Source organism: Fusarium falciforme, chromosome 1 (genome assembly GCF_026873545.1).
Source record: "Fusarium falciforme chromosome 1, complete sequence".
In the NCBI taxonomy this organism is placed as follows: Eukaryota; Fungi; Ascomycota; class Sordariomycetes; order Hypocreales; family Nectriaceae; genus Fusarium; species Fusarium falciforme.
The window spans coordinates 6,628,112-6,653,106 of record NC_070544.1 but is presented as its reverse complement, the minus strand read 5'-3'; the positions used below and the strand labels follow the sequence as shown (position 1 = coordinate 6,653,106).

Below are 24,995 nucleotides of genomic sequence, written 5' to 3'. Positions count from 1 at the left end.
GACGTTTCTTGGAGACCTCTTAGGTGGGAGGGACCAATGGTAGGCAAGACTGACAGAGACTCCCGATATCCACTAGCTCTATATCATAAAACTTCGCACGAAACCGGCCAAATTGAAGGGCTCTTTTGGGTTGGGGGGGGGGGGTTGAAGATTACGCCAGCTATGAGAAAGTTGACCGGGGTGATGTTTTTGACTCAAGTGACGACAAATTCTAACAAATTGGTTCCACAGATGGTAAATAGTAGACTCCGCTGGACGTAGGATAGACAAGAAAAGGCTTGAAGAGTAAGAGGAGTAACCAGTGCTCAAGATTGAGCATACGAATGTGGCGATCGCAAAGTCTTCGGCCAGGAAAACGGCTCTAGAAGGCTCTCTTGCCCCGCAAACGGGCAGCACCAAGTCCCCGACCCGAGACGATCAAGTTACAGGCAGCGGGTACTTGCATATGCACGGCGGGAAGCCGGCATACAACTGAAACTATATCAAGGTTTATAGACAGGGAAGGACGACGTAAACCATGGACATGATTCGTATTGACGCGGCTGGCTGCGGGGACGGAACATTTCCCGAATGCATGCTTCCTATTCTACACCCGACGAGATCAAGAAGATGCAAGAATGATTCGATCTATCAACATGTGAAACAAAATAGTTATCGGGGTCTCGGGGTGTAAGTGACGGTAATGCGAATCAAGATGGGACAGATGACGAGTTGATTGCCGAAAGATCTGGCTTCCGTGACGGGCAAAGCAGATTAGAGGAATATAAAAATGCTTTTTTACCGTTCTTTTGTTGTTCTTTATGTCCTCACTCATGCTCATATCCCTCTTACTATCACGATTCAATACGCCAGAATGCCTGCCCTTTCTCACTACTTTCAACGAATGGACAATGCCCCACCCCTAGGGGTAGCAATTTTGGTTGCTGCTCTGGCGGTAAGGTACCTTTGTCTTGAACCTGAAAGGGATGCTAACATGTCTACCTAGGTTTTGTATTTCTTTGCAAGTGGAATCTACTACGCCTTCTTCCATCCTCTTGCAAAAGTACCAGGCCCACGCCTTTACTCCTTTACTCAGCTGCCCTTTTTCTACTACTGGATTCAGGGCAACTGGGAGAGGAGACTGAAAGAGCTCCATGACCAATACGGACCCGTTGTGCGATTCACCCACAATGATGTCTCCTTCATCACGGCAGATGCCATGAAGAAGATCTACGGCCACAAAACCAGCATGGCACAGACGTTTGAGAAAGATGCACTCTTTTACAAGCCTGTTCGCGACCAAACCGACATTATCAATGCCAACACCGAGGATCATCGTCGGTTCCGCCGACTTCTCGCCCACGCCTTCTCGGATCGAGCTTTACGTGGACAAGAAGAGATCATGCAACACTATGTTGACAAGTTCATCTTGCGCCTCATTGAGCTTGCACACCAAGGTACAGCCATTGACATTGTTCGATGGTACAACTTCACCACCTTTGACATCATCGGTGATCTGGCATTCGGCCAGTCATTTGGATGCCTCGACAGCGGCGGATACCACCCATGGGTGGCCATGATCTTTTCGTCTGTCAAGACAGGGCCGCTACGAGCCGCCATGCAACGTCTCGGACTCGGCAGGTTTGTTTCACTCTTGATGCCGGCTCACCTCAAGCGCAGCCTGGAAGAGCACTTCCAGCTGTCCAAGTCCACGGCCATGAAGCGGATTGAGAGTCGTGACACGAACCGTGAGGATTTCATGTCGTACATTCTCCGTCATAATGATGAAAAGGGAATGACTCGATCTGAAATTGCCGAGAATGCCAAGATTCTCATCATTGCCGGGAGCGAGACGACTGCGACGCTGCTTAGTGGTGTGACCTTTCAGCTCTTGACCAACCAGGACAAGTATGAGAGCTTGGTGAAAGAGATTCGCACTTCATTTACGAGCGAGCAGGAGATTACTATCGCCAGGGTCAATCAGCTTCGGTACATGATCGCGGCTTTTAGTGAAGGATCACGCATGTGTAAGTCGGTTGAACTGTCTTGAAAGACCATACTGATGAGGAAGCAGATCCACCGGTGCCTATTGGCCTCCCCAGAGAGACACCCAAAGGTGGTGAGGAGATCGAGGGCTATCAGATCCCTGAAGATGTGAGTTGATACGCAAGTACTTTTTCACTAAATCTGACCCAGCCGTAGACCAAAGTGTCAGTCTCACATTGGTCAGCCTACCAGAGCGAGATCAACTTCCGCGACCCCAAGATATTTGTTCCTGAACGCTGGCTCGGCGACCCTCGATATGACGGTGACGCAAAGGAAGTGCTGCAGCCCTTTTCTATTGGCCCGCGCAACTGCCTTGGGAAGAAGTGAGTATTGATGTATTCAAAATCGCGCATTGAGAGGCAGTGACTAATCTTGGTCCGTATTCAGTCTCGCCTATGCTGAAATGAGGCTTATTCTTGCACACCTGTTGTGGAAGTTTGACCTCGAATTGGTTTCGGAGAGTAAGAACTGGAATGACCAAAAGGTTTTTAATCTTTGGGAAAAGGGCGATCTGAAGGTGAAGCTGACCCCGGTGGGAGAAGGAGGCGAGGATTAGTGGTGTGGTTGCCTTGGGCCTTGCTTAGAGAGATTGAGGCCCTGATGCCGATGTGCATTCTAGCAGTCTGGTAAAGGACTGAACACGTTTATCAGCAGCCCAATTGGCTCATCTGAAAAGCGTCCCACGAAGCTGCCATGTTTAGAGGGCATCTTGCAAGATGTGAAAGGAAGCGGGAAGGAGATGGGAAACGGCCACACAACCTCCCCTCACTCCGAAACTGGGCAGTCCTACTACGGCAGGAGCCCAAGCGGAATGACAACAAGGGCTAAATGGTTCGTATATATATACGAGAACACATAAGGCCCTGGTTCGCGTCGCACTCACTGGTGAAGTAACCTTTGATTCTAACCTCGGCATCACAGACCTAGGCAGGTTACTGCTCAGAGACCTAAATAGGCTCTAGCCAGCCAATCTAGGCCCTCCGATGAAGCATGATGGCTGCCGCAAAGAATGGAGGTTCCCCGAGTGTTTTGTAGTAGTCATCCAGCTTCTTCCACCCGTTGTTAATCGATGCTCGGATATAGGCTCGATGGTCTGCTCGTCATGTGCTCTTTTGCGACATCTCAGACGCCAACTGTTTCTAGCGTCAAAAGTCCAAGCCGAGAATGCAGCGGTAGGGCAGATCCTGCGAATCTCGGGGTTAGCTTACTATGGTAGCGTCCCCGACAAAGCGGGCAGGGAGACGGCACACTCTTGGCTGATCGCTGGGCTCTCGGCGTCCGCGGCGTCCAGACGAACCTCATCCATTGTCCCCGCCGTAACCTCAACTGCAGAAGATATTCTCGTCTTCAAAGTACTCCAACAGACACTCTCTTCCTATCGACACCTCTCAATCATCATGTAGTGGAATTTCATCGCGTTTCGTTGTCCATGGCTCGAGGCTCGAGCTCGACCGTAGATTCCTCGCGAAGCTGATATGGATCCCATGAAAAACTAGCAGCTCAAAGGAAGCAGGTCTGACATTCCTTTTTTTCAACCCCCACCGTACTAGGTTAAGGTGTTGCCCCATCTGGCAGGTGGTATTCTAATGACCCAGGCCCAGGTTTCTATATCCACCCGGAACGAGATTTACTGTACACTCATGCAAATGACACCACTGATAAAGAATGCCAACAGGTCTGAGACTCGAATCATGTTATCATGTCAAAAGATCGAGACAAATTTCGTCATTCTTCCTTGCGAGAACGATTCGATTTTGCCTTGCGTGTCAAGATTTCCCAAACTCCTATACAGCGCGAGGTGAAAATGTCAGCGAGCGCCAAGACACTATACGGGATCCTGCGATTGCGCCATCGCAGGTCTGCGGTGAGCAATTCGTCTTACTACTGTAGGTGATCCTTTATATCTTCTTCCTTTCTTTCCTTCTGTCATACAATTTAAGCTTATTATACTACTACATGCATGAGCCCAGATCCGTGCAGATTTTCTCCATCGGGCTGCTTTTCCTGTTCTTATTTTCCTTAAGAACACATCGTATTCTCGGACATAGAGAGCAACCATGTCGTTCCGAAGGAGTGTTTTAGCCCAGATGATCATCTGCGGTATCATTGCGCTGCTGGGTCCTGGATTATGGGTAAGCAATCAGCTTTTTTCTCTTGTTGGATACATTTTGCTAACATTCTCCTCCAGAACGCGAACAACTCGCTGGGCGCAGGTGGTGCACTTGAGCCGTATCTAGTACGTTCATAATATTGCTTCCTGTGACATCAACTGACATTGCGTGGGTCAACGCTGGAAACTCGCTGGTCTTTGGACTGATGGGCTTGTTCTGTATTCTCTCCCCTATTTTCGTCAACTGGATCGGGGTCAAGAACACCTTGATTGCTGGTACTCTGGGCTGGTCCGTCTACAGCGCCGCTCTTTATCAGAACAATCGCTTTGGCACTGAGTACGTTCCCTCTTTCATAATTCATCCATACTCGTGTATTTAACTTATTTATCAAGATGGTTTGTTATCTTCGGTGCTGCCATATGCGGTGTCAGTGCAGGCCTGTATTGGGCCGCCGAGGGCGCCATCATCCTCTCATATCCTGAGCATGCAAAGCGAGGACGCTATCTCGCTCTTTGGCTTGGCTTCAAGAATAGTGGACAGCTCATCGGTGGTGCCATCAACCTCGGCCTCAATGCCAATCGCTCAACAGGCGGCAAAGTGTCCTATGTGACTATCCTTGTCTTTGTCTGCCTGCAAGTCCTCTCTTTTCCTGTGGCATTTTTACTTGCCCCTCCGAATAAGACACAGCGACCGGATGGCACGCATATCATCGTCGAGGCCAAAACCCCAGCCAAGGAGCAGCTGCGAATGTTGTGGAGGACAGTTACAACACGTAAAATTGGACTCTTGCTACCGATTTTCTTTTCCAGTTGGTTTTATTGGGTAGGAATGCGTCCGTGAACAACCAATACTGTCAATATTGCTGATGATTTATAGGGCTATGCGTCGACATACCTGACCTTGTACTTTACTGTTCGGGCTCGAGCTCTGGCTTCGTTCTTGTCTGCTATCACTGGCACCCTTGCATGCATCCTCTTCGGCATCTTCCTCGACTCTAGCAAGATCACGGTCAAGGTAAATCAACACTGTATCTTTCTTTACTACTACAACATCTAACATTCCCAGTCCCGTATCCGCTACGGCTTCATCTTTTCTGCTGGCCTTTTTACTTCTCTTTGGATCTGGGTGCTCATCGTTCAGCATGGTTTCGAGCAGAAGCGCCCTGACTACCTCGACTGGACCTCGCCAGGTTTCGGTCGGGCATTTGGCATCTACATTATGCTTCAGACGAGCGGAAATATGGTCCAGAACTACTTGTACTTCCTCATTGGTACGATTGGTGATGGCACACTGGAGCTGAGCCGGTCGACGGGCTTGTTGCGCGGTGTGGAGAGTTGGGGACAGTGCGCAGCATTTGGTATTAACAGCAGGTAAGTTAATTGAATCAAGGGCGTGTGAGGGTTATTAATTTGGCTAGCAAATTCTCGCCTTTTTATACAACAGTTATCAACGTTCTCTTCTGGACGGCCAGCTTGTTTCCGGCCGTCTTGACCATTTGGAAGGTTGAGGACCGTGTTAGTTACGAGAGTGAGGCCGACGGCTTACCAGAGCATGCGACTGAGAAAGGTGATGCTACAGAGGAGTCTGCAAATAAGGCAACCGTTTGATACATGTCGCCGAGAAGAATAGTAGTCAATGCGTAATAACATGAGCCAACGGGTAGCTATAGCCTGGTTTAACTTAGTTCCGGATCTACTTAGGCATAAGGAATATAAGATGGAAATGCACTGTGTTTCCCCTTTATAACCAATTACTACTTAATGTCTCTACCTTCCATTAACCCACACCGCGCTCTCACCGTTAGTTGTGCATTTTAGGTTAAGGTTAGCCTATAATAAGCTGTGGAAGTCAGGGTGACAAGGGGCATGCACCTAGACGATGATCGTAAGGCAAACCGGGCCACCATTAATCCGATATTAGTTTCAGCTCCAGGCTACAACCAACAACCAACTTCGTCTTACTTTTTCCAATCATTCCACATCACACCTCATTTCCGGCATGTTTCCAGCAAGGCTTTAACTGGAATCATGTCGAGTCTTTTGGTGAATTTGACCTCTTTATTACAGAATGCGGGGCATCATGTCGTTGCCCTCCTCTCTCGTCTCTATGAACTTCTGCCTTCGTGGATCAGCCGAGGTTACTATAACGAACAGCAGTTGTCAATCATAGCGACCACGACTATTCAACTCCTTCAAGATGGTCGCTGGAGTTACTTGCGCAACCAGTTTGCTTTGCCTTTGCGATTTTTCCTCACCGAGACTGTGTTGGAAAAAGGCTGGCAAATGATCACTGCAACCACGGGACCGATCCAGCGAATTGGACAACCGGTTATCTCTGGCGGCTGGTTTCTCTCTGCCAAGGTACCAGTTCATTTCTCCAGAGCAAATCTTGCCTTGATCATCCAAATGCGATCCTCGGGTAAACTTATAGGCCTTCGCGTCAGTCCGCTTTTTGCTGCTGGGCTGGGTCAAGAGTGGAAGCCTCCTCCCTACACTGAGCTTGGTGCTGAGCGGGAGGTAGAACTTAAACTTGGGTCGAAACTGGAAGTACCAGGGATTCTCTGTCTTCCAAAGGAACCGGGTGTTTTCCCTTGCGTCATCTTTCTCTCTGGTTCTGGGCCTTGCGATATGGACTCGACCGTTGGTTCAGTGAAGCCTCTCAAAGACATTGCTTTAGGCCTCGCTCAACATGGCATTGCTTCTATCCGGTTCGATAAGGTGACCCTCAGGCATGCGCAAAAGTTCAAAAACAGTGCAACCATCACAGTCGGTGATGAGTACCTTGATCAGGCCAACGATGCCATCACCCATGCAAGGCAACACTCTGAAATTGATCCTAACAGGATCTTTATCATCGGGCATAGTCTCGGCGCGACTGTCGCCCCTCATCTGGCCCAAACCGATGACCGGATACGTGGGGTTGTCTTACTTGCTGCGCCGAGCCAGCCTCTGCACAGGGCTTATGTTCGGCAACTTCGTTACTTTGCCTCTTTGGATAGTGAGCCAGTGGAAGCCATGCAGGAGCTCATTGCGGAGGCAGAACAAAAAGCCGATGCAGCAGATTCTGGTGCTACATTATCGAAAGATCTTCCATTTGGTCTTCCCGCTTCTTACTGGAACAGCGTCCGTGAACTTGATCCTGTTGGTACCGCGCAGAAGTTGGAGAAGCCGATGCTGTTGCTTCAAGGCTCGCGCGATTATCAAGTCACGGTAGAGGATGATTGGGTTGAATGGGAGCGTGTGCTCGGCAACAAGAACAATACTCGTTTACGTGATTATGAAGGACTTGATCATTGTTTCATCAAAGGAGAAGGGAAATCTACGCCAGCTGATTATGATGTACCGGGGAATGTGGACCTAGAGGTTGTTCGTGACATCAGTCGTTGGATTTTGGATACAGAGACAGGCGGAAGCGCTGGGTGTTAAGTAAGAACAAGTGTTGACTTTACTATGTAGCAATACTGTCACGATTCAAGAATCTCAACCTAGTCTCCATTCTTTTCTTTAACGACCGACAAGGCTGAAACCCGAAAGCATCGCCCAACTCTTAAACGATAACCCCAGGGTTTGCGACGGCTTCATCATACAGCTCGGCCGGAGTCCGGAATTTCATGCCCTTGAAGAACTTCTCTCGGTGTCGCTCTACCTTGCCGTCCGGAAACGCGAGGGCGTCGCTGTGACCCATCACCTCGTACATAGCTGCAGCCACCTCTTCCTTGCTCCTCTTTGCGATGAACTGTTTGATGCTCTGGGCCAGTGACTTCTTCTGGAGCGTATACTCGGGTTCCCGTGCTTTAACGAACTCCCAGAGCTCTCGCCAGGTCATCTGTTGGCCTGAGACACAAGTAAACTGTTCCCAAGTTTCGGGGTCATGGTTCAGGAGCACACCGACAGCACGGGTCGTGTCTCTGGCCGACGTAAAGTCGACCTTCTGGGCACCATTTCCATAGAGGGTGAAGACCTTGGTGTCGTAGTTTTGAACCCATCGTTTGCCGAAATCAGCGAGATGTCGTTGATCGGAAGGGAGAATGTAATCCGCCATCCATCCCTGGCAGAAGAAAGTCCAGTAAACATCTTTCTGCACCCGGAGGGCCTCGAGGATGGGTAGTAGATCCTCACCAGCGTAGAGCGGCTGGTCATTGACCTCTTCATAGTTTCCAGCCCAAACAGAGGGGAGGAACCGCTTGCACTTTGGAGACTCCTTGCAAGCCTTAAGAAGTGCCAGGTGGATGGAGGAAAACTCTGGGGCGTGGATGGTGATTGCAGAAACGACGGCGTCGCAATCGGCAAGATGCTTCTTGAGGTTCGAGACAGAGTAGTCGGTCACTCGCTGCTCGACCGTCATGATGTGCGGCTTGAGGCTTTGAGTGAGGGCGACAAGGTCATGACCTTCCTTTGGAAGCTCTTCCAGGAGATACTTGGAGACGTCTCCGAGTCCTCCAATTGCGACCTTCATGACGAGAACTTAACAGAGATGAGGATAGAAGGAGAAGTGGAATGAGATTGAGAGTTGGCGATGATGACGGAAAACTTGATGCGGGTTTGGGTGTTGGTGGAGAATATCGAGGTTGACGTAGGAGAGAAGGTAAAATTTATAGGACTTGGAGAAGAGAAAGAAACCACGAGAAAAGGGGGAAATAAATGCATCAGATCACGCTTAGAAATTAAAAAGCGAGAAATTTTGAATTCGTTAATGTCGGCAGCACTGTTGAGCCGACTCTTTGTTGGTGCGATCGGGGAGCCTTCGATCTTAGGCTCTCCAATGTAAACCAGCAACTGCCGAGATGGAGTTGGCAATATGCGGCCAGGGTTCTCTTTGAAGGGGAGTGTAAAATGGACAACTTTAAGCCTTCTTTTGCCTGTATTTAAGAAGAAAAAAAAACGAAATACCATGTTCCCCTTTCCTCCTAAAAGCCAACTCGTGTGGTTGTCTGTTGAGATTTCTCATCTCTTCCTTCGTGGTGTTGAGAGGTTGTCCAACCCACGATTCTGTGAAGCCTCCGTCCCCACTTCTTCTTAACCCTTGTGTTGCACCGCCCATCTTCCTCACGGTCCCCCGCCAAGACACTGTCTTGAATCAGTCATAGCTAGCTAGTGACTCATTTTCTATTTTGGGCTACCTGTTCCAAATACCAGCCTCTCGAAATACACCTTGGTCCCCTTCTCTCGTGGTTTTTGGAGGCTACATGGTTAGGTACGAGGCATTTGGCCGGAAATAATGAAGGCACATTACTTTGGCTCTTAGGAGCAACATTGCCACCCGACATATGCAGCTCCTACAGCTAATATGTATATCACGTCTCTATCTCTTCAACTGCCATGGTTGAAATAAAAGTTTGAAATAAAAGTAATCTCAAGTACATTCGGAATAAGGTCTTCCAGCTCTATCTTGTTTTGTTGATAGTCAGACTGACTTGGTAGAGAGTGACATCAGCTTTGTGGCCTACAAGGGTGACTGTGCAGGCTTCTAATTGCCCTATCAACATGTAGCAGGTCTATTAACCTAGAAACAGGCTTTGGGATGGGCTTTGTGGCGTCAGAAACAGCCTATGGTGTAGTAGAGGGACTTGTGCGGCATTCGGTCACGGACTTGCTCGGACTTCCGCTTGTGCGAGAATGCCGAGATTGGCGATCTTGAAGCATATCAACGAATCGTGTAGGTTGATCTCTCTGGGCAGGACCTGAGGTGATCGGAACAGCCTGTCTGGTTTAGGCCGTCGCATCTCCGAGTTTGACGAGGCTCAGCATTTAAAAAGAACTGACTGCTTCATGTCTCAGCCGAGCACAACCACAATCCCTTCTATTCAAGCCTTGGTACTCATGACAATCAAAATGGCCGCGAAATTCAGTCTTTCAAACCCGACTAGACCCATTCGTGTTGGAGTTGTCTTGATGAATGGGTCAGTAATTCTACTTTATCACTAGATTACCACCCTGGGTTGAAGTCTGCTTGCTGCTTGCTTACTGACGAACATTTAGAGTGACCGAGCTCCTCGACATTGCACCTGTTGGCATGCTCCATGGATTAAGCAAAGACTTTGTAGAAAGCTTCCCAGATGAATTGCTAGCTCCAAGTCTCAAGGCTCAAGCAGTCGACTTCAAGTTTCATTGGGTCTCCGAGGCCGGTGAGGCAGCTCACAGTCGCCTCTCAGGCGGCATGTCAATCCTGCCGATGGTATATACACGCGAAACAACTCATGACCATGATGGACACGCACTGACGGCGTGATGCAGGACTCGTTCCAGTCATGCCCATCCTTAGATGTTGTTCTTATTGGCGCCCACAATTTTGGGTACACGCCCAATGCTGCGGAGCTCGCCTTTATTCGCAAATGCTGGGATGAGTGTTCTGCCTTCCTGACCGTCTGCGGAGGCATTCAGGTACCTTTGCTGGCTGGGCTGCTCGAGGGCAAAACAGCGACAGGTCCACGCTCCATGTTGGGTATGTTGCGCCGGGAGGCCCCTGGAACCAATTGGGTCGAGAGGCGCTGGGCAAGGGACGGCAGGCTCTGGACAAGTGGTGCATTGTTGAATGGGGCCGACCTGTTGAATGCGTTTGCGCATGAGTATTGGGGAAAGGGTGAAGTTGGCTCTCTAGTTGGTGTTTTATCAAGGATGGGCGCATGGCCAAGCAGGGAGGTCGAATACCAGGATGTGCTGTGGAAGGTATAAAGCCTTTGCCTCCAATGAGGCAGCCCAATATTGGCATCACGCAGAATAGTCACTTGTAAAGTCATTCGATGGTAACCCCTTCAAGACTCTAAGACTGTCTATATTTCCTACCGAATTCTCTTTCATCTTCAACCCTTAATACCGAACAGCTTCCACTCAAAGCAAATTACAAAAGCCAAGCACTTTCCATTAACAAAAACACCCCAATCCTAAGAATAAGAAATAATGACCACACAATGTTAGAAACCATTTGTTATGAGTTCTCCACCGTAGTACCTTCAAATCTCATTATTATCTGCAATGACGACAAGAAGCCATCAGCCACCATAGCAAAAACACAGTCATTAATATATGCCGGTATCAAAACCAAATAACGTACAATACCGTAACCTATAGGGTTTCTTCTTGTAAGATTATATTTATCACTTCAACACAGAAGCAGAAAATTATTTATAAAACTTCACATCGTGACATATACCACGCATGATAGAACAGATATAGCTCCGAGTAGGTAAGTACCTCCTAGTAGATCAAACTCGGATCTACATGATATCCCCAAGCTAGACAAGCTTGAGCTTAAGAAACAGCAACGCAAGCATGCGTCTCCTTCCATAGCCCACTGCAATCTTTACCTACTGCGGGATTCCACTTCGCAAACTGCTCCATTGTGATCTTATTGTAACTCAAAACACCTTGGCACGTGGTCGTGGGACTGATGTAACGAAACTTGATGCAGTTCTTGACCATCCCTGCCTGTATGGGTGTAGACGTCGTCAAGCCGTTGCCAGCGGTGGTGGTAGGCGAAGGTTTGTCTCCCACCACGCCAACGCAGGCGTTGGTGCCCGCCCACAGTCCACCGCAGTCCTTGCCAACCGCGGGATTCCACTTGACAAAGTCGGCCAGGGAGATTTTGTGATAGTTCAAGACACCTTCACAGGTGGCCGTAGGACTAGTCAAGTGGAACTTGTTGCAGTTGGATACCATGCCCTCCTGGATGGGGCTTGGAGTTTCGATGCCATTCCCGGGCTCCTGAGTAGGAGAGGGCTTCACAGTGACAGTGGGCTTCACAGTGGTGTAGATACACGCGTCGTGCTCGAAGGAACGATGGTTGTAGGCTCCTCATCATTGACAGCGCCGACTAGGCAGTACAGCCCGTCTGTGTCGATATCGGGGCAGCTGATACCGGGGTTTAACGACTTGAGCTCGTCCACAGTCCCCACTCGTCGGCGAAGCTCGAGCACGTCGCACCACTGTCGGCAGAGGTTGCAAATCCGCAATCCACAGCTCGACGTGACGGGATATGAAGAGCGGAGAGCAACTGTGGAAGAAGCCCCACGGCCAAAAGACATGAAAGATGCATCTCGTTAATCCGAGGGATGAATCGCAGAGAAGAAGAAGGGGGAGAGATGAATTTCGTTGGTGGCTGGATGGGTTGGAGTAGATAGATCACAGCCTGGGCAGCTCAGTCTTATACTTTTCCATCATCTTGCGGTTTGTAGCGGGCGTGAACCAAGCCCGTGAATGTCAAGCATAGTTAGCATACGATGTTGGTTGTTCGAAATGTGTGCCTGGAGCATCGGGAGACCTTCCGGGTATCTCGATAAATCCTTGTTGGCGGGGGTTAGACTGTCATCCGGATCGATCTGACCAGCATAATTAAGGATAACCTTCCGTCGCATGCTGCGGGACGAATCAGGGTTGGTAGAGTTGACGGTGATGATGGTCTTGGCAGCGGAGCAGAGCTGGTTCCCGTCCCTTTACTGTGTCGACATTTGCTTCAGGGGCTAATCGCATCCCTACCAGGACCCGCTGCTACTCTGGCGGACAGGACCAGCATCTGTCAACCAACAACTACCAAGCCGGCAACACGGCGCATGCGGGTACTCAGACGAATGCAGACCAGCGTCTCCCACCCATCCCACTACAAGAACCCGCTCAGGTCCTTGCAAGAGCTTCGACTGCGATCTGCTTCTGCGCACTTTCTCAATACCCTCATTCCCAACATGCGATTTCCCCTACCCCACCTCGCCTCCTTGGCGTGTTGGTTCCTCCTGTTCTCTAGCGGGGCTACCGAGGGGCAAAATAATTCCACTGGTCTCGTGGAAATCGACTTGGTCTTCCCGCGCAATGAGACATACAATCCGTCACCATTGATGCCCATCGTTTTCTCTTACCGAAACACTGGGCTCATGCCACTCCTCAGGCCTACAATCACCTATGAGATCTGGAGGTACAGCAATTTTGGTGGTCCCAACATTAGCGGCCGGCAAGAAGTTCCCTTGGTCAATCACTCCAGCAGCGACCCTTATCTGAAGCATAGCTTCTACATGTTTGACTTCGACACCGAGGACACATGGCTCTTGGCATTCCATGTCTGCTGGACCAATTGTGTTGAGGACGGCGAGGGATCCCCTGGGTTTGACCCTTACACCGTCCTTCGGACCAACCTGACCAATGTCGCCATTGTTTTCACCACAAAGGGTCCCTCGAAGCAGATCGACCTGGTTGCTGCAACCAGCAACCAGACTTGCGCGGCCCCTGCTGGAGTCGCCATCGACATCGCAAGCACAGACGACACGTTTTTGTCGACCGACGAGTATGAAGAAGATCGCTGCCCGGTGGTTACATCTCCGCCAACCGAGGCAGAGAGCTGCGCCGTCACGATAGGTACTGCAGCTGCTTCAAGCATTTCCGCCTCCATGACTTCTGACGTATGCAAGTGGCGGGCCGCCACTGACGTTCCCGATGGAGTTGACTGTTCATCTTTTAAAAAAAAGAGCGCAGCGGTGCGAATCGTTCCAGGGGGGCAACTTGTTTGGCATTCATGTTGGGAGCTTTCGGCTTCATTCTATAATCTTGTGCGGCCATCTTCCCTCTAGTTCATAGCTTGCATAGTTATTTAACAATTAGACCTTTTATCTGCACTGTTAATACAATCAAGTGCCTCAACTGGGGGCTTTCCAAAGCTCGCTTCGTCGCTATGTTCTGACCATCTTGTCTGGCACGAGTTGCTCCAGACTTTTCTTGATCTGATAATTACCGAGATGAGCCTCGGGCTCTTCGCCAGCGAATCCGCATGAACTTGAGCCATGACCATGTCAAATGATCCATCACCAACAGCCTCGTAAGGTGGAGTCAACATACCATGCCAAGCATCTCTATACCCGCAGCATGCCCTGACCGCCCCCACTGCAGTCTCGGAACATTCAAGGGCTCTTTTGTTAACCGTATCGGCTCGAACCGATGCGGGACTCCCGCTCCGAACTAGAGCCCTTGTACCCTGTTAGACTCTAAAGTCCCAGTCACCTTGATATGCATAAATGATGGAACCAACAACCAACAACCAACAACCAACACACTAAACCAGCATGGAAAGGAGTGGCCAAGCCGGACAAACGGCGTTGAAATTCTTGCAAATATCCACCATCATGGGTTGCGGTCTTGGCTTGACTCGTCTGTCTGCTCATATCATTATGCTGTAACGCAGCAAGGAGGATGGAGTAATCTCTCAAGACGCCCGGCCACTGCCTGACTTGACAAAATAGGAAATCGCCAATTTGTCAAGATTTTGGCGGCTGAACCGGAGTGAATGTCTTGTTGTTCCGGGCAAAGAGCAGGGTCAGGGAGAGATGGGCTTCTCGAGAGACCTTCCAGTTTCAGAGAGACCTTCTGTTGGTATAAGAGGTAATCCGCCGTCAACCTTTCTTTCACCCAGGAGTAGCAATACACGTACATTACATTCATTAATACAACTCCAGTCATTCATTACCTCGTCATTCGCTCCTATTCCTTCATTATCTCGTCATTCGTTCCTATTCCTTCTCTTTACCATACAACACAACCTTTACATTTATTTTGTCTTCCTGACATTCTCTTTGTCCTATTCAACCTCGTTGGTTGCTTTGACCATGTTGACTTCAACATGGCTTGCAACAACACTCCAGGTTGTGGGCATCTTGACGTCTGTTAGCCTGGCCGTGGCAAACCCAGGAAACAGACTCGGAGCTAGTCCATATTACCTCAACACTGATGCTTGTCCGGAGCGGTGCAGCATTTCCGGGCCCGAACCGGGGAACTGGTCTGTCTACCCGGATCTGAAGCAGCTCAAGCAATGTCAGGAAACCATGTTTTATGCGTTTTCTCTGTATGATCCGGTTGATGATGGCTCAACAGGCCATCGCATTCATGCCTGCACATCATTCGGTCCAGACTTTTCTCAACTGCCAAACTCGACCGCCGTGGCCCTTTCTTTTGCCCCCGTCAACGCCAGTTATGAGATTGGTTGATGGGACGAAGATTTCGGCCTAGCTGCTTCTGGAATCCGTTCCATCACCAAGCAGGCTCGCCGCTACCTCGCTCATGGACACGGGGCCACGGACAAACCCACCATCATGTTTGCCCAGTCTGGCCAAGCCACTATCGGCCTCTACGTTGGCCAAGGCCTCCAGAGTCAAGTGATTGGCTCTTCTGCCCTCAAGCTCCTCGAGGATAACCTTGCCAACTTGAATGTCACAACGCCCACATTGGCCATGCAATTCTGTGGTCCGGACCTTGGCGGCGCCCATTCGTTTGGCCTGATGGTAACAAGCAACGCCACTTTTGGTTCCCTCCAGAACGCTGTTCAGTCCTGGGCGAATGGAACTTGCCTGTCCTTTTCACAGTCCACCAACATGACGGGCCAGGTCTTGTACACAACGCCACTTGACAAGTTGGCTGATGCCAAAAACTCTACCAAGCCATCCAAGCTCGCCATCACGAACAATCGGCATTCCAGACGTCATCAGCATCTTCATGTCCGTGCCGAGTGCAAGACTATCCAGGTCAACTCCGGCGATAGCTGCGCCAAGTTGGCAAGCAGATGCGGCATCTCGGCCAGCGACTTTACCAAGTACAACCCGGGATCCAAGTTCTGTTCCGAGCTGATGCCCAAGCAGCATATTTGCTGCTCCAAGGGAGACCTCCCTGACCTCCGACCCCCCAAGAACTCTGACGGATCTTGCCATGCCTACAAGGTTCAGGAGAACGATAACTGCGCCAGCATTGCTATCGAGAACGGTCTCAAAATGGAAGATCTTGAAAAGTTCAACAAGAAGACCTGGGGCTGGGCTGGGTGCGAGCGCCTATTCTACAAGACTGTCATGTGCTTGAGCGAGGGTGACCCCCCCTTCCCCGACCCCATTTCCAACGCTCAGTGCGGTCCGCAGAAGCCAGGTACCGAGAAATCCAAGGACGCCACTGATATCTCTGATCTCAACCCCTGCCCCCTGAATGCCTGCTGCAACATCTGGGGCCAGTGCGGTATCACCAAGGACTTTTGCACTGATACTAATACTGGTGCGCCTGGAACTGCCAAGGAAAACACCAACGGCTGCATCTCCAACTGTGGTACCAAGATTGTCAAGGGCAGCGGCGATGGTTCAGTGCGTGTTGGATACTTTCAAGGCTACGGAATTGGCCGTGACTGTCTCTATCAGGATGCTTCTCAGATCGACGCGTCAAAGTATACGCATTTGCACTTTGCATTTGGCACTCTGACCCAGGACTTTGATGTTGAGGTAGGCGACAAGCTCTCCCAATATCAGTTTCAAGAGTTCAAGCGCGTCAAGAATGTCAAAAAGATTTTGTCTTTCGGTGGTTGGGACTTTTCGACCAACCCCGCCACCTATGCCATCTTTCGCGAGGGCGTCAAGCCTGCCAACCGCCTCACTATGGCTACCAAGATTGCCAATTTCATCATCAAGAATGACTTGGAAGGTGTTGATATCGACTGGGAATACCCTGGAGCGCCTGATATCCCCGGCATCCCGCCAGCTGAGAAGGATGAGGGGAAGAACTATCTCGCCTTCCTCGCCGTCTTGAGGAACCTGCTGAAGGGCAGGTCTTTGTCTATCGCTGCTCCTTCTTCCTACTGGTACTTGAAGCAGTTCCCAATCAAGGACATTGCCAAGGTTTTGGACTATATCGTCTACATGACGTATGATCTCCATGGCCAGTGGGACACAGAGAATGCCTTCTCGCAGGAAGGGTGCGACTTTGGTAACTGCCTCCGCAGCCAGGTGAACCTCACTGAGACTCAATACTCGTTGGCGATGATCACCAAGGCAGGTGTCCCAAGCAACAAGGTCATCGTAGGCGTCACCAGCTTTGGTCGATCTTTCAAGATGGCCGAGGCGGGTTGCTACGGACCGGAGTGTCTCTATACTGGCGACAGGTTGAACTCGGGTGCAAAGAAGGGGAAATGCACCGATACCGCCGGTTATATTGCTGATGCTGAGATCGGCGATATTCTCAAGGATACAAGCCGTGTTGTCAAGCATTTTGTCGACTCGACCAGCAACAGCGACATTCTCATCTACGATGACACCGAGTGGGTCTCCTACATGAGCAGCAGCACCAAGAAGGTTCGAGAGAATCTCTACAAGTCATGGGGCATGGGCGGAACTACTGATTGGGCTGTTGATTTGCAGACTTATCACGACGTTCCCAAGCCAGCAAAGAGCTGGGCCCTGTTCAAGGAAGCTGTCAGCCAAGGGAAGAACCCCAAGGAAGATTTCACTCGAACCGGCAACTGGACAGACTATTACTGCACTGACCCTTTCGTCAGTCGCTCAAAGGAGTACACTGTGATCGAGCGGTGGAGAGGGCTGCAAGCTGATGATGCATGGAAAGATGTCATCAGAACTTACAAAGACACGGACAAAGACGGTGGCCTCATTTTCTCGGATTCGGTTGCCCAGACTCTCAATACTGGAAATGGTGTGGACTGCGGATCGATATCGGGGGCCGGCTGCAACACTAAAAGCACCTGCTTGAATGGAATGGACGCGGAAGATTCCGGACCTGCTGCAGAGATGATCTGGGATTCGTTTGTCTATCTCCATGAGATGTTTGCGGCCTTTGACTTTGCGCTGTACAAGGCAGCGACCGGCATCAGCTTCTCCCTCGACGACTTTGGGAACAAGTTTGCTCCAATCCCTGAGGAGGAGGACAACACATGGCTTCTGGTCCTGATCGATCTTGTCACTATCGGAACCGCCACCGCTGCTGGGCCCTTTTTCAACTCGTTCCTTAAGAAGCTCCCATACTTTGCCGCCAACGCCGCCACCCACGACAATATCAAGGATACAACCATGACGCTGATTGGCCAGAGTACAACTCTGGCCAAGGACTTGCTGTCATCTAAAGAGTGAGTCGTCCCATATTCTGACATGACCATGTTACATGCTGACCTTTCACGTAATCATCAGCTCTGACTGGACACCGGAGAAGCAGGCTTCATTTAACAGTTATATGGGCCAAATAATCAAATATTGGTCCGGTGCTAACGTTAACGCACTACGCTGGATTTTCGACGGCACAGATGAGGCAATTGATACACTATGGAACCTCATCTCTGACGGGAAGCTGGTCGGGGGCCCCTTGTATAATGGGGAAAGCACCCTAAAGCAGGAAGATGATCTCCAAGCCAACATTGAGAAGTCCTTCTACGGGCTCAACATCCCTACCCTCTGGCGACTTTCCGGGACGTATGCCTTTGTTCTCGACTCAGGTTATAACTGCAATGAGGAATACCCTGTCAAAGACTATCTCGACGAAGACACCATGGACGCCACCAGCGTGTGCTACGAAGGGAGACGTTACTATTTGGTATATCCCAAGGGTGACTCCGAAGAATGCTCTTGTTCTTATATCCATACCCACTGTGAGAGGACTTGTAAGAACAACAAGTTCAGTGCGCCGCCCGGCCTGGACTCGTTGGACGGCACGTTGTTTGGAGGCATCACGAAAGAGGACCTGATCAAAGGGTGAGTCATTCGCAAGCCAGTTTTGCAGGCCCTCCAACAGCCGAGACATTTTGCAACCCGAGGGTTTTCTTTCCTTTCCTTTTCCTCCCCTACCGCAATACAGTGGCTAACTGAATGGTTTACCCAGATCCGTCCGCACTTATAACAAGAATGGGAAAAAGAACGTGGCGGGTGATTGGGACCCTACCGGCGATGACAGTACCTTCCGGGACCTTCTTGATGTCGACATCACGACCCCAGGCCTCGTGCGTCTCCCTGTATGTAGCCCTGAGCGCGCATTTCAATCATGGGATACGGCCTCCAAGGGCTCCAGCCCCTCCTATCCGTGCGACATCCCCCCCGGCAAGAATGAGTGCGGAGACTCGACCTTTGTGAACGAGACGAGCGACAAATCCCCATTGGTGAAGGATTGTGAGTCCATCATCAAGAACATTGAAGGAGACGGCGGCACCAAGTGGACGACGCAAGTTGCGGGCAAGAATCAGCGCAAGATTGCGGCCGCTGGCACATGCGCGTTTGGAGTCGAGGCTACCAAGGTCGATGGAAACGTGAATTTTGCTTTCGGTGGACAGGATCTCATCGACATCAACACTTCCGTTGAGAAGTATAGCAAGGACGGCAAGATCGGTGCCACGGGTGATTTGCACTGCAGCGGTAATGTGAAGCAACAGCCTGTTCACTGGGCTATCTATCATACCTGAACAGGTCACTAGATATTATATTAGTACTATTATAAAGCTAATTTTTTATAGTAAGAAAACCTTTATTAAGGCCCATAGCCGCACCTATATGTAAGTATTAACCCTGACCTGAAATGCACCTCTGATCTAAATATATATCTGAACCTGAACCTGAAACACACCCTGGGGCCCTACCCCTACATGAGCTAACGGGTAGTTATGCTAATTTCCCTCTCTGCCCCTCTCTGCCTGACGTTCTCATCTGCGTGTTAACACTTTCCTTCTACCTCTTACGACACTGGCAAACTGCATTTTAAGACGCGCAGTGAGGCGAAACGACGCAAATATGGAGGCTGAACGTCTCGAATCAAAACAGGTGATGCCTCCAGTGGCCGGGGTTGCCAACCCTGCGTGCCCTCCATCATTACCATCCTGCGCCGTGCCTGAGTACTGCTATTCTGCATTGCAAGATGGCCATATCCGCCTACTTCGACTGATGCCAAATCAAGACGAACATGCCCCGATACAATGCCAACTGTTTCACTACCATCTCCTTGACTCAGTGAAAGGGACTCACCTTTACGAGGCTCTATCATACGTATGGGGTTCTCCAAAAAAGCCACGGTTTATTATCACAAATAAAGGTCACCTACGGATCACGGAAAACTTATACGCGGCATTATCACGTCTCCGAGATTACTCTCTTCAGCGAGTCATATGGATTGATGCTATCTGCATCAATCAAGGTGATATGAAAGAGCGGGAGCGCCAAGTCCAATCTATGGCAAAGATCTACGCTGGTGCTAGCCGTGTAATCGTTTGGCTTGAAGAAGCGACAACAGGCTGCGGTCCAGTGGACAAAGAAACCATAACCAATAGTTATCAAGCACTAGAAGAATTGGGTGCTGCTGCCTGTGGCGTGCCTACGAAGCCCTCTGGCGACGAAACAAAGCATCAAGCAGTCCTCGCGCTGCTGCAGCATTCTTGGTTTCGGCGCATCTGGGTAAGATGCTGGATGATCGGTGGTGTTGATAGACGTTGCTGACAAAATTCTTTCAGGTGCTGCAGGAGGTTGCCGCAGCTAGGCATGTTTTGATCATGTGTCATTCTACTGAGATAGACGGATACGCGTTCTGCTCTGGTTTACAAGCACTCAATCTCGTCTCTGAAGATGAACACCTGCAAAGTCGAATACGTTCCGCGATCTACCTCATAAAGGGTGCAATCTTCCGGCCCAAAACCACGGTTGGCCATCCAGACAGGTTCTCTCTCCATATACGCCCTCTCGGAGAGCTGGTGGATATGTATCACAATCGAGATGCTACCGACCGCCGGGACAAAATCTATGCCTTATTAGGCATGAGCTCTGATATCCCAGTTGGTCTATCGCCTGACTACACGAAATCGTGGAAAGACATCTTTCATCAGCTTATCAAGTCTTTCATGGGCGAACAAGCATCTGTAGAAACCTGCGACGAAGACGAAATTGCGGTGATCAAGACCAAGGCTTGTGTTCTTGGAGAGATCTCGATGCCAGGCAATAGTACTTGGGATGAGAGACAGAATGTGGATGTCGCTCTGAAAAGGATATCTGGCTGCTTCCCAGAATGGAGTGGCCGCTGGATTCTCCAATCTTCGGCGAAGCCCATCCAGGAGGGTGATTTCGTTTGTCTTCTGCAAGGAGCACCAAAGCCTACTATCATCAGGCTATGTGAGGATTATTGTGTTATTGTTGCAATTGCCGTTACCCCTACGGATGACGAACGCGCTGAAGGAGCAGCTATGGACTGGCCAAACCTCTTACAACGAATAACGACTTTTCCCCGAGAGGTGTTGCTTGTCTGGGACTGGGAAACGTCGCAAGAGAGGCTACCAAGTAGAGGAGATTATAAATGCTTTTTGAGCAGCCGGGGATCGAGGCATGCGAAACCAGATACATGTTTAGACGGGGCGTCTAGGCTAGCGAACATGGGGCTTCTACTGAGAGATGTGGGAAAGTATGAGGAGGCAAGCCAGAAACTTCACGAAGCGATAGGAGTCTACGAAAAAACGTCAGGAAGAGACGACCCCCACACGATCGCAGTTATGGACGAGCTAGCGTTGACGTACAGATGTCAGGAAGGTAGAAAAGGCACAAGGAAGGCTGAGAAGACGAAGGCAATGGCTGATCTGCTTGGTCGAAGAGTGAGGATTACGGCAAACAGGATGATCTGGGTTGCAAGTTCGTTCGATCAGGAAGTCATGGCTCTGCTTCTCAACCATTTGGAAGATGAGATCACCATTACCGAAGAGGTGATAAAGGCTGCAGCGGGAAATGAAAGGGATGGGAAGGGAATGATAATGCTACTTCTTGATCGACGGGAAGATAGAATTACTATCAGCGAGGAGGCAGTCTGCGCCATTGCCAAACGATTTGACGGAGAAGTAATGACACTACTTCTTGACCGATGGGAATACAACGTCACCATCAACGAAGAGGTGGTGAAGGCCGCAGCAGGAAACCATTGGGGTGGGAAGGAAGTTATGGCTTTACTTCTCGATCGACGGGGAGACGAGATCACCATCAGCGAGGAGGTGGTGAAGGTCGCAGCAGGAAATAATTGGAGTGGGAAGGAAGTTATGGCTTTACTGCTCGATCGACGGGGAGATAGGATCACCATCAGCGAGGAGGTGGTGAAGGCCGCAGCAGGAAATAATTGGAGTGGGAAGGGAGTTATGGCTTTACTGCTCGATCGACGGGGAGATAGGATCACCATCAGCGAGGAGGTAGTAAAGACTGCACTGAGAAATGAAAGGAGTGGGAAGGAAGTAATAGTATTACTTGACCGATGGAGAGACAAGATCACTATTCGCGAGGAGGCAGCCGTACTACTTGGGAATGTAGAGTGGAAACGGCGCCCGTTTCCAACTATCAAATATTAACTAGTTTTGAATAGACGCCAGATTAATATATACCAATGTTACAGCATGGCCCGTATCCAGCATTATTCATCATGCACACCCGCAGTCGTTTCAGTACTAATTTGTAACTGTCTATCGGCTCATTTATCCCAAAAGGCCAGACTTTAACTATAATAAGGAACACTACATAGACACCTCGGACGATGTTAATAACATCGCTTTAAGCTTAGCTATTGTAATTTTATCCCTCTTACCTAGGAAAAGCATCGGCTAAGCTACTAATGTTTTTTTTACTATAAGTTAGGTCTTATATATTTGAGCTAGTCTTTTTAATGTCCTTTAAAGCTGATTTTTTAAAATAAGAAAAATTGTACATAACCGGCGACCTTAGCTATATATACGTGCTAACCCAAGCCCGGAATAGACCACTGATTTGAAGATAATACCTTACTCAATAGTAACTTCTTGCAACTTACCATCCTTAAATAATCCCGCCCATTTATCTCTCGTATAGCCTTCCTCCCGCTCCATGACCACCTGACTAACGATTATCCACCGGTCCGAGTCCGCCATCTGCGATCGCCTCAACACCAAGCGATGGAAGCAGCCAGGCACAAACAGCAGCCGGTCTCCCTTATCAACATCACCACGTTTCAGACACCCCGTCCCTTGCGCCATTGCATCATTCGTGTACACCATTATTGTATCCTCTAACCTTATCTGCTCTAATCCAAAATTGAGAGATGTATTGAATAAGGCAAGCATCAACAGAATCAGCCACTTGTCGGCTCTTCCAAGCTTGCATGAGGAGTCGGGGGATGTGGCCATGAAAATGAATCCTAACAACGAGAGCATCGCAACCCTCGCTTGTTTTGGGAGAGCTATGATCTTTTTGAAAGCGTCCTGCCACGGCGATGCCTGGAGTGGGTGCAAGTCAGCCGGACATGCAACATTCACGATTGTGCTGCACTGCCCGATAACCTGGAGCGTCTTGCCGCAGTTGGCAATCTTGAATGTATCTGGAGCTTGATCCTTGTTGACGCAGATAGCCAAGTCGTAAGCCAGTTTGCTGACCTCCCTCGACCAATTGGGTACCCACGACGGCATGTCCTCGTCTGGATCCTCCCCACAGGTTGCTGCGTCGAGGAAGCACAGACTGCCTGTTTCCTTGGCGAGATAACCAGCCAAAACAGTGAAGAATTAGACCCTGCTAGGTCGTCCACCCGTCAGAGCATCAATAACCCTCTTGCACCCCGAGATGGCATAGTCAGGCCGGCTGATTGTCTAGTGCCTTGCCCTCGGATCGTAAAATGCTCCCCATGTCGATAAGGCGAGTGAAAATATGATGCCAGCTTCGGTGACTATCCAACTCTGGCTGGCCAGTCATTACCAGCAATGTTCAGGGAGCATAAGCACACATAACTCCAACTAAAGGCCTAGTACAGTAGGAAATACATGTCGATGAATTTACAAAATGACGTGTCCATCTCCAAGTGGTCAGGCAACACTGTTGGTCTCTACCTTTCAGGTTTAGTGCCAAAACCCTTCGCCAGTTATATCAATGTGCCAGCAGCCACCTCCAATCATCGACAACCAGAGTCAAGTGAAAGAGCATGTGGCCGATTCCGTGTGACAGCCGCAATGTGCAAAGTACGCCTTGCAAGGACCAAGGGCACAAAGATAAGAAGCACAATGTTTTGCACATAAGATGCATCCCCGCCACATTTCTCTCAAGTTCTGCTCATGCTTATCCTCTATTCCTTCATTTTACCTCCTGAGAACATCACGACTCATTAACATTCAGCCCCTTACCATTAAGTCATCAGTTTACAAGGACACGCTCCAGTGATCAGTTCTTCTAACTACTCACAAGCCCCAAGGGCCGCATCAATCCTCAAAGCCGAAAATGTATTCGTACCAGTATTCCTCTGCCTACCAGCAACCTACATCTCCCACCACTGAACCAACTCAGCCCACGGATGGGACAACCATGTATTCGTACCAGTATTCTTCGTCCTCTGCCATGGAAACACCACAGTGGCCGAGCTCCTCTACCTACCAGGACCCTCCGTCTTTCTCTGAAGAAACACCTCGATCTGTAGAAGTGCCGAGCGCGTATTCGTACCCGGATTCTTCATCCCAGATCTTGACAGAGCCGAGTCAAAACACGAGTCTATCTGACAACTCGAGGTGCAACGGCCCCCGCCAATTTCTCTCACTTCACGATCTAACACGCGATAGTTTTCACTGCCTTCATGCTGGCTGTACCTCCAGGCCCTTCAGACGGGCCGCCGACCTCCAGCGCCACTACAAGCACACTCATCAGCCTGAATCGAACGAGGCAAATTACTGCGACTACCCACGATGCACACGCTCCCGCGAGCCTTTCCGACGCCGCGATCACTTCCGCGACCATCTCCGTGAATACCATCGCGAGGATATCCAGAAGCGTGGCGAAGTCGTCAACGAAGAGTGGCTAGATGATCGTCACTCGGTTTCGAGCTGGTGGCGTTGTGCACGATGTCTCATTCGTGTCTATGTCTCTCAGAATAACTTTGAATGCCCCCAATGCAAGGGGTCGTGTGAGCCCAAGCGCAAGGAGAGGCGCCGCGGGCATTGATATGTTTAGGGAAAGACTCTTCAGTAGCTTCGTCGTCTCCCACAGGCCAGCCTATCTCTATTCTTAGACATCGGGTTCCTTTCTCTATCCTACTTGAGATTTTCTTATTCGTCTACCTTTTCTTTCATCTCTTTTTTTTTTCATCGTCTTTGCTATCTATTTTTATGAAGACTACTGAGATT

General features: G+C 49.8%; 8 protein-coding genes and 1 pseudogene across 9 annotated transcripts, besides 1 other annotated feature; 7 read left to right on the top strand and 2 right to left on the bottom strand.

The window, feature by feature from the left end:
• Positions 1-853: 853 nt before the first annotated feature.
• NCS54_00191800 (Hypothetical protein) lies at positions 854-2,581 on the top strand (the record flags this gene model as incomplete). The annotated part of the gene is made up of 5 exons (XM_053147530.1): positions 854-934; positions 986-2,006; positions 2,054-2,133; positions 2,182-2,348; positions 2,413-2,581. 5 exons carry the CDS (start codon positions 854-856, stop codon positions 2,579-2,581), a joined length of 1,518 nt encoding a protein of 505 aa, XP_053003505.1.
• Positions 2,582-4,082: 1,501 nt separating this feature from the next.
• Positions 4,083-5,743, top strand: NCS54_00191700 (Hypothetical protein; the record flags this gene model as incomplete). The annotated part of the gene is made up of 7 exons (XM_053147529.1): positions 4,083-4,157; positions 4,214-4,261; positions 4,396-4,472; positions 4,529-4,958; positions 5,013-5,150; positions 5,202-5,506; positions 5,554-5,743. The coding sequence occupies 7 exons, from the start codon at positions 4,083-4,085 to the stop codon at positions 5,741-5,743; spliced, it is 1,263 nt and encodes a 420-aa protein (XP_053003504.1).
• A 378-nt stretch (positions 5,744-6,121) lies between these two features.
• Positions 6,122-7,561, top strand: NCS54_00191600 (Hydrolase-4 domain-containing protein; the record flags this gene model as incomplete). The annotated part of the gene is made up of 1 exon (XM_053147528.1): positions 6,122-7,561. Exon 1 carries the CDS (start codon positions 6,164-6,166, stop codon positions 7,559-7,561), a length of 1,398 nt encoding a protein of 465 aa, XP_053003503.1. The 5' UTR covers positions 6,122-6,163.
• Positions 7,562-7,682: 121 nt separating this feature from the next.
• Positions 7,683-8,591, bottom strand: NCS54_00191500 (NAD(P)-bd-dom domain-containing protein; the record flags this gene model as incomplete). Its single annotated transcript, XM_053147527.1, has 1 exon — positions 7,683-8,591. The coding sequence occupies one exon, from the start codon at positions 8,589-8,591 to the stop codon at positions 7,683-7,685; it is 909 nt and encodes a 302-aa protein (XP_053003502.1).
• A 1,376-nt stretch (positions 8,592-9,967) lies between these two features.
• Positions 9,968-10,801, top strand: NCS54_00191400 (annotated as a pseudogene). Its single transcript has 3 exons — positions 9,968-10,035; positions 10,115-10,310; positions 10,370-10,801.
• Positions 9,968-10,801: a sequence feature.
• A 566-nt stretch (positions 10,802-11,367) lies between these two features.
• On the bottom strand, positions 11,368-12,156 carry NCS54_00191300 (Hypothetical protein; the record flags this gene model as incomplete). The annotated part of the gene is made up of 3 exons (XM_053147526.1): positions 11,368-11,382; positions 11,444-11,836; positions 11,890-12,156. The coding sequence occupies 3 exons, from the start codon at positions 12,154-12,156 to the stop codon at positions 11,368-11,370; spliced, it is 675 nt and encodes a 224-aa protein (XP_053003501.1).
• Positions 12,157-12,810: 654 nt separating this feature from the next.
• On the top strand, positions 12,811-13,544 carry NCS54_00191200 (Hypothetical protein; the record flags this gene model as incomplete). The annotated part of the gene is made up of 2 exons (XM_053147525.1): positions 12,811-13,474; positions 13,528-13,544. 2 exons carry the CDS (start codon positions 12,811-12,813, stop codon positions 13,542-13,544), a joined length of 681 nt encoding a protein of 226 aa, XP_053003500.1.
• Positions 13,545-15,198: 1,654 nt separating this feature from the next.
• Positions 15,199-19,313, top strand: NCS54_00191100 (Hypothetical protein; the record flags this gene model as incomplete). The annotated part of the gene is made up of 3 exons (XM_053147524.1): positions 15,199-17,993; positions 18,055-18,612; positions 18,740-19,313. 3 exons carry the CDS (start codon positions 15,199-15,201, stop codon positions 19,311-19,313), a joined length of 3,927 nt encoding a protein of 1,308 aa, XP_053003499.1.
• Positions 19,314-24,099: 4,786 nt separating this feature from the next.
• On the top strand, positions 24,100-24,813 carry NCS54_00191000 (Hypothetical protein; the record flags this gene model as incomplete). Its single annotated transcript, XM_053147523.1, has 2 exons — positions 24,100-24,383; positions 24,435-24,813. The coding sequence occupies 2 exons, from the start codon at positions 24,100-24,102 to the stop codon at positions 24,811-24,813; spliced, it is 663 nt and encodes a 220-aa protein (XP_053003498.1).
• Positions 24,814-24,995: the final 182 nt, after the last annotated feature.